Source organism: Mesitornis unicolor, unplaced genomic scaffold, assembly GCF_000695765.1.
Source record: "Mesitornis unicolor isolate BGI_N332 unplaced genomic scaffold, ASM69576v1 scaffold1585, whole genome shotgun sequence".
In the NCBI taxonomy this organism is placed as follows: domain Eukaryota; kingdom Metazoa; phylum Chordata; class Aves; order Mesitornithiformes; family Mesitornithidae; genus Mesitornis; species Mesitornis unicolor.
In genome coordinates, this window is record NW_010185967.1 from 20,018 (window position 1) to 27,612 (window position 7,595).

Below are 7,595 nucleotides of genomic sequence, written 5' to 3' on the forward strand. Positions count from 1 at the left end.
ATGAGATTATCTTGCACTCTGTCCTGAATCAGCTGTATGTCTCTCCTTGCCTGTCATTGTGTGGATAAGGAAAGCAAAAAATTAAATACCAGAGGACAAGCCTCTCTGAATCTGTTTCAAAGTCAACTAGAACTTTATAGCATTCCATAATGATTTGCCTGAGGAAGCAGCCCTCACTTTAATTGATTTCTGTTTCAGAATGTTAACATTTTGTATTAATGCCACCAAGCAGCAACAGACCAAAAAGGCCAAAAAACCTTCTCTCTCCCCAGTGTTAGCAGAGGTTACTAGGTCAGTTGGAACAAAGAAAGAGGATGGACTATGGTGTAAGAAGAGTAGATCCCATAATCTATGGTGAAAAAAAAACCACAGGCAGTAGTTTGCTCATATTGCATGAGTAATGTTCACATTCAGATCTGAGAGCTTTTTCACATGAAGCCAGAACAGAAAGCTCTTTCCACAAAGCAAGTGATTGTCTTAACACTATTCCTAATCCTGAATAAGAGTGCTCATGCAGATTTTAAAATGCTTTCAAATGGTCTCATACTGATTTCATTCCTCCAGTTGATTTGGATTATTTTCTGAGAATCAGGGAAAGGCTGTATAGAGAATGCTTCAGAAATCAAAACACTCCTCTAAAGATCATCAGTATTTTCCCCACAGCTTAGGGCATTTCATATACCACTAAATCACCAAAGAGATGCTAAGTGGAGTTACTTTGGAAAAAAATAATCTTCTGGCCATTGTAGCTATAGGTCACGTGTTCTTTTAACAACAAGTAAATTCAAGGATAAGAAAATCCTTAAGGTTACCCATCTTACAAATTATTTCACTGAGCTTGTCAGTGGTCTGGAACACTTATAGGGGAAGCTGTGTTTAACAAAATGCAAGAGTACTCTGACAATAGTCTCTTACACTCCTGGGAAGGGCATAACGCTCCCCAGTCCAGCATGAATTGTCTAGGAACTATTCCAATGTTGGAATTCCCTTTGGTGAGAAAATACCTTCTAGGTAACACCCCAGGATTTTTCCTCTATACAGATGATCAGAAACATGATTTCTGCTTAAGAAGTCTCTACTACAAGTTAACAACAAAGAATGCTCATTATGACATTCTAAAATAACATTCTTCTCTCAAACAAGTGGTAACAGTGAATTCACTTCTTAAATGCCTATTTAATAACTTCTTGGAGTACAGCTTACCAAGTGGGATACCATCACTGCTCCATCACAGTTTGCATTTGCAGGGTCACTTCGTTCTCTGCTTTCAATGATCTAGAAGAAGAGGGTACAATAAAGTTTTTGTCACTTCAGAAATAATAAAAATCCTCCTTAAGAGTGAAACAATTTTTACCATTCTGAAGATAGTGTGAGAACGGCTGCTGTGTTCATTCATTTTGGTTTCTCCATAATGGCGATTTTCTGTCAAAAAGCAATATTAGAATATTGTACTTGGATAAACTGAAGATAACAGACAAAAAACACATTCTTAAAACAACTTGAAAAACACTGATTTCTGAATCAAAGAGATACCCCATGATTCTAAATATCTGATTCTTCAATGCTTTTCTAAGGTATCAGCTGACATTGGCTAAACAACTTACTTTCTCCTTTTCTGATCCACTCCATAACTTGTTCTGGTGCAACCACCACCTCTTCAATTAGGTCTTCGACATATATATTCCTCTTAAGAACAAAAACAGCAATAAATTTTACTGAACTCCGATTCACTTCAATACATTAAGTTAACATGACCCACAATTATTATGGTATTTTAAGAAGGAAGCAAGTTGGAACAAAGGAAGTAACATCAGTTGAATGTCTTTTTACTCTGAACACAAGAATGGGGACAGTTTAGACCTTTATCAGAACTGTAAGGCACAAGAATCAGACAACAGAGATCTAGAAAGTTTCTTAAAAATAAAACCAGTAAGGGAAATATCTTTCTGGACATTTTGAGGGAATCTAGGAGTATATTTCTCAGGACGTGTCATAAGGCCATAATCATACAACTGATAAATCTCCCTTCTTCCCAAGATCCAAAAGCATTGATCATTTAGGGCATCAAAAGAAAAACAAAAACAAACCACAAAATGCCACCAATTTTTATTATTAGCTACAAAACTTAGTATAAAGAAATTGAAGATGGCATTAATATATTTATTTTTCCTACTGATTGTTTTACTGAATAGTTCTAGCCTAATGGTTATTCTATGCTTACAACAGAAGAAAAGTGTATCTACTCTGTAGGTGATGTGAAGATGGTATTAAAGTAACTCTGTATCTGTTAAAGACTCCTAACACATTGAGCTAGAGGTGTAATACCACAGAATCACAGAATATTGGGAGTTGGAAGGGACCTCAAAAGATCATCCAGTCCAACCCCCCTGCCAGAACAGAATCACCTAGATTGGTCACACAGGAACGCGTCCAGGTGAGTCATGAATGTCTCCAGAGAAGGAGACTCCACAACCTCTCTGGGCAGCCTGTGCCAGTGCTCTGTCACCCTCACAGTAAAGAAGTTTTTCCTCATGTTCACATGGAACCTCCTATGCTCCAGCTTGCTCCCATTGCCCCATGTTCTATCATTTGACATCAGAGAGAAGAGCCTGGCTCCTTCCTCCTGACACTCGCCCTTTACAAATTTATAAACATTAATGAAGTCACCCCTCAGTCTCCTCTTCTCCAAGCTAAAGAGACCCAGCTCCCTCAGCTGCTCCTCATAAGGGAGATGCTCCACTCCCTCAGTCATCTTTGTGGCTCTGTGCTGGACATATCAAGTGTGTAGAAGTTTTATTAGCTAGACAAGTCTCAGGTATTCACACTGTCAAAGTTAAAAAAAAAATATACTATCCTAGAAAGCGTAAGGAATCAAGTATACATTTACAAGCTTGTATAAAGATAAACAAGCAACAGCAAGCCCAACTTCACTGTTGTTCTACTACATCAAGTGCCTCTCTGCTAATTCTAAAGATAACAATTACACAATTTGTCACGGAAAAGTTTTAAACTAGATACCTCTCATGGCTTTTTTTTATTTTGTTGTTTATTTTTTTTTAAAGTACTTCTTTGACTCCAAGCAGATACGATACTTACACTACATAACACACACTTACATTAACATCCTCACGAATTCCCAGAGGCTTCTTTTTCCTGTTATCACAAAGCAAATCTGTAATGGTTTCATTGTAGATTTCCATGTAAGAAACCCTTAGCAAGAATTCTCTATCTGGAATCTAACGTGAAAGAAAAAAATAACAGACTAATCAGTGAACATCTTTTAATGCAAGTATTCTGAACTCAAAGGCATACGTTTGGATATCATTCGACAGATTTATTTCCCATCCATCCTCTTTGCACATTAGTATGGACCAATACAGAATCATTTTTACATCTATCCCACCTCTTTCCAGATGCATTAATGGCATATCACTTTCAGTAGTTTATAAAAGATAACTGCCCTAGAGAAGCATGACAATAGTATTCCCACTTAAATGCCCTTTCCGTATCTAATTTGCCCCTGCTCAGGCTTTTTCCTCTCTGTGTACCTAGTCTTCTCTCTCTGCTTCTTTAGATTTACTTCGCTGTTGGTGCTGCTTCTTTCCCTGCCTCCCTGTCAGAGAATCCTGACGTAAGGAAAGGCAGCTCAATGGACTCAAACACTACAGCATCATGGAAAGTTTTCTTGTCTTTAGTTACTTTAAAAGACCCCCCTAAGGTGCTCTGCACCTGCAAGGATCAGTGACCATTTCATGTAACTGATAACGTCTACCTGAAATCCTCAAGGCAAAAGCAAGTTCTCTGCAGCTGAAGTTTTGGAAATCACTGTTTTAACTTATACCTTCTCTTTACTTCCTATTAGCATTGAGTAATTAGCCTACAATTCTTCTGAAGGCATGCAGTCAGTAAATTTAGTGTCATATTCTTCCCACTAAAATGTCTTCAATACTGTTATTTTTTTAAAGCTTTAAAATAGCACAATAAAGAACACAAAGCTTCCCATTATCTTATCTACCAAATTAATGAGTGAGCATCTATTTACACTTATAATCAAGGTTTAGTCTACTTGCAAGTCCTACAATTCCCCTCAGTTTTGTTCTGATTTGATGCCAACTAATAGACTCCCATTATCTTTTTTTTTTAAACCGCTCATCTTTACAAGGTTAGCAAAGCAACTGCAACATACGGATCAATATAAATTCATTTCCTTCATAAGCTCCTTGATATTAAAATTAAGTTTTCTGTATCAATCAAAAATATTACTAGTCCTTTCAGTCACTTCAGTTTAACGGAGTTGCTCACCTCACAAATAATTTTGAAAACATGTTGAATTGCCTTAGGGATAATGCCCACAGAATCTTCATTTCCCATCATTGTATATGTCTTCCCTGAAGCAGTCTGTCCATATGCAAAAATTGTCCCTAGAAAGACAGTTCAATTGTACTAATTGCTTATGAAAAACATTACAAATAAGATTTAAACATACTTTTTAAACTTACCATTATAACCTTGCACAGCTGACTGTATAATTGGAACAGCTACACCTTCATATAACTGCTGTGTGTTGTCGCTTGAGTGAAAGACACGATCTTAAAAAAAACAATTAAACCATGTAAATACATTGTATTACAAGTCAAAAATAAGCTCTCATCTTACTCAGTATTCCTGACTGCAGGTCCAATAAACGGGCTGCAGATTGTAGGATAATTCAAACATAAAATGCAATTGTGACACCAAGGCAAGCTTTTTATTTTTCTTTTAAAAAAGGAAATATTAAAGCCCAAACCAAGAAAGGTACAATGAACCAAAAACAGACAAGTAAAAAAACCCTAAGGATGGCAGACACAGTTAAATAATCATCCCACTTAATCTTAAAAACAGTCATGGCTACTTTATCTACGAGGATTATAAGCCTCACAAGACAGGGTACTTGTTAAACTCCTAGCTTGGAGCATGTTTTTACTGTATCTATAATTCAGTAGAAATCTTTGTAGTGGCTATATTCATATTTACAACTAGAGTGGATCAGTAGGAAAAGACTCAAAGTGAGGCAGTTCATTATGAGGATCTAATACCCACACTAGACACTTTTTAATTTCAGGTTTGGGTTCCCTTACCCCTTCTCCCTAAATGCTTGGGACAAGCTCTAGTTTAGACTATTTGTGACTGGAATTCATATGAAAAGAATCCAGCTCATGTGTTCCAGAACCACTCTACAGCATGAACCAGAACAGAGAAAACAACATCCATCAGGAAGCAGACTTCAGAAGCACACTTCCAGTACTGACTAAAACAGAAATCCTGTGTGCCCCAATGGCACTTCTTCAAAATTATGAAGTTGGAAACAAAGTTCAGGGACATTGCAAAAAGCTAAGGTCATTGATGTTAGCAAACATTCAAGTAATACAGTAACAAAGGTTCATGTAAGCACCAAAACAAGATAATCACTTTCATATTCTTACCATAACTGAATACTTTTGTACCATTCACTTCGGAAATAGTATTGTTTTCACTTTTCCAGTGGAGTGACACGTTATCTTCCAGACCATTTTCTCTAAAAGAAGGGATATTCTGTTAACTTTTTTTAGGTTAGGACTCTGTTTTTATAAAGTAGGTCTACCCCCACACCACTAGCACCTCTCTCCCCCAGGCCCTCACCTACCAGCAGGTTGATTATATGCGTAACTATATAATAAGTGACCAAGGAACACACTTTAGTGGGCATAATATCCAAGACTGGATATTCCACATTGCCTACCATTCCCAAGCTAACAGTGTGATTGAAAGAATAAATGGGTTGCTGAAGGAACAATCAAAAAAGCTAACCAGCACTAAAACTTTACAACATTAGAGTTCATATCTTACTAAAGCAGTTTTTCTGTTAAACATCTGGAACATTCATAATCAAACACTCATTGTAATACATTGTATTACAACACATATAGTACAAAACATAGCGAGGACCGAAATTCTTCTCTCCCAAAATATTAACCACAGGGGAAATGGAATTGTTCACACTGACAGACTGTATGGTGTGACCCCAACCTATTGGCCTAGACATCAAGATTTATGTAACTCCTGACAATCTGCGTGGGTTTGTACCCCAACATCTCCTCTTATTTTACATCTTTTGTTAATACAAGATTCTTGAATTCTTGTATTTCAGGTATTGTCAACACATAGCTGTGACTTGTCTAGAGGAGATAGCACTAGAACTGTGTTACTGGTGTCACAAACGCCACATCAAATCGAAGTTCAATCTGAAAAAGCACAAGCCATGGCTCTCCAATCTGTGTGACCTATTACCCTGCACCAGATTATCAAACACAGAATAGTATTAGCTGAAGGAGCTGGAGAAATGGTGTACGTACTACTGGAAGGAGATGACACTTGTTTTCCTCCCATATCACAGGATGTCTCCTTGTACTTTATAGTCTCATACTACAAGTACATGCCCTAGATACATTTCCACAAGATCAGCATGGAAATATTTATATTTTGTTAGCCTTTACTGTAACTAACTCATCTGCCCTTCATATTAAGGGAAGATTAATAACTACAGATCTTTTAACAGAATAGAATCATACTATGCTGCATGATTTTGGTACTAATGTTTCTCATTACTATTTCTTTTTCTGAGTAGGTAATGGCTGTATACCAATGTACATTACAAAACTGATTAATGGTGGACTATTTCCTCCTTTGATACCATAAACGCTGCTTTGATTTTGAAGGCATGTGTTGCTTCAATGTAACTGATGAACCAGCCAGCATAGAGGACAACATTCAATATCTCCAGGACTTAATGTATCAAATGAAATAATCTACTGATGGTTCCCTACTGGCTGAGTGGTTCAATTCAAAGACATGAAGAATGGGATACCAGATGCAACATATTATTGTAGAGATATGTTGGTTTGGGTTTTTTTTAATATATATGTTTATCTTGTAGCTCTGTAAATTACTCTGCGTTACACTCTGAAAACTTAAATGAACACCTCCATCTTTGCCAGCCCCACTGAAAGCACTTGAGCAAGAGGGATAAATACAGAAGACTGGCAAGGAGGACTGTAAAAATGCTCAAGTGACTTGCAACTGGGGTGTCAAAAAACTCACATTTTTCTAATTCCTGTTTAGTCTTTTAAGCTTGACAAGTAGAACCTCCACGCTTAGATAACATAGGCTTGTGATAAACTCAGAGGCACCCTCTATTTCACCATTCAGTTCGGAAATGGTATTATTTTCACTTTTCCAGTGGAGTAACACCTTATCTTTCAAAGCATTTTCTCTAAAAGAATGAATATTCTGTTAGCTTTATTAGGCTAGGACTCTGCTCCTATAACGCGGGCCTATCCTCATACCGCTAGCACCGTTGTCCCCCAGGCCCTCGCCAGCCGTTTGTTCCGGCTCTCTCTTTCCTCCACGGGGGCGGACGCCGCATTTATATGTCCCCCACCTTCCTCTCTTCGTAAGGCGGTAGCGGCGCTCCCGGGCGCCACGCTGAAGGTGAGGGAGGAGCACAGCAACCCCCGGAGCTTAGGCACCCCAAGGCCCCGGGCAGCACAGCAGCCTCCCCTCAGGCAGGGGCTCGGGTG

The 7,595-nt window shown here is 38.0% G+C and overlaps 1 protein-coding gene across 1 annotated transcript in view; it reads right to left on the bottom strand.

Moving 5' to 3' along the window:
• Positions 1–7,595, bottom strand: part of CENPE (centromere protein E, 312kDa) — a gene marked incomplete at its 3' end in the record, with an annotated part of 28,939 nt that overhangs the window by 20,010 nt on the left and 1,334 nt on the right. Inside the window, exons 3-11 of the mRNA XM_010184981.1 lie at positions 7,362–7,500; positions 6,238–6,299; positions 5,463–5,554; positions 4,500–4,589; positions 4,303–4,421; positions 3,117–3,236; positions 1,605–1,686; positions 1,355–1,422; positions 1,204–1,275 (exon numbers count right to left, since the gene is read on the bottom strand). Coding sequence (XP_010183283.1) covers positions 1,204–1,275; positions 1,355–1,422; positions 1,605–1,686; positions 3,117–3,236; positions 4,303–4,421; positions 4,500–4,589; positions 5,463–5,554; positions 6,238–6,299; positions 7,362–7,500 — 844 coding nt within the window. The remainder of the gene's footprint in view (positions 1–1,203; positions 1,276–1,354; positions 1,423–1,604; positions 1,687–3,116; positions 3,237–4,302; positions 4,422–4,499; positions 4,590–5,462; positions 5,555–6,237; positions 6,300–7,361; positions 7,501–7,595) is intronic.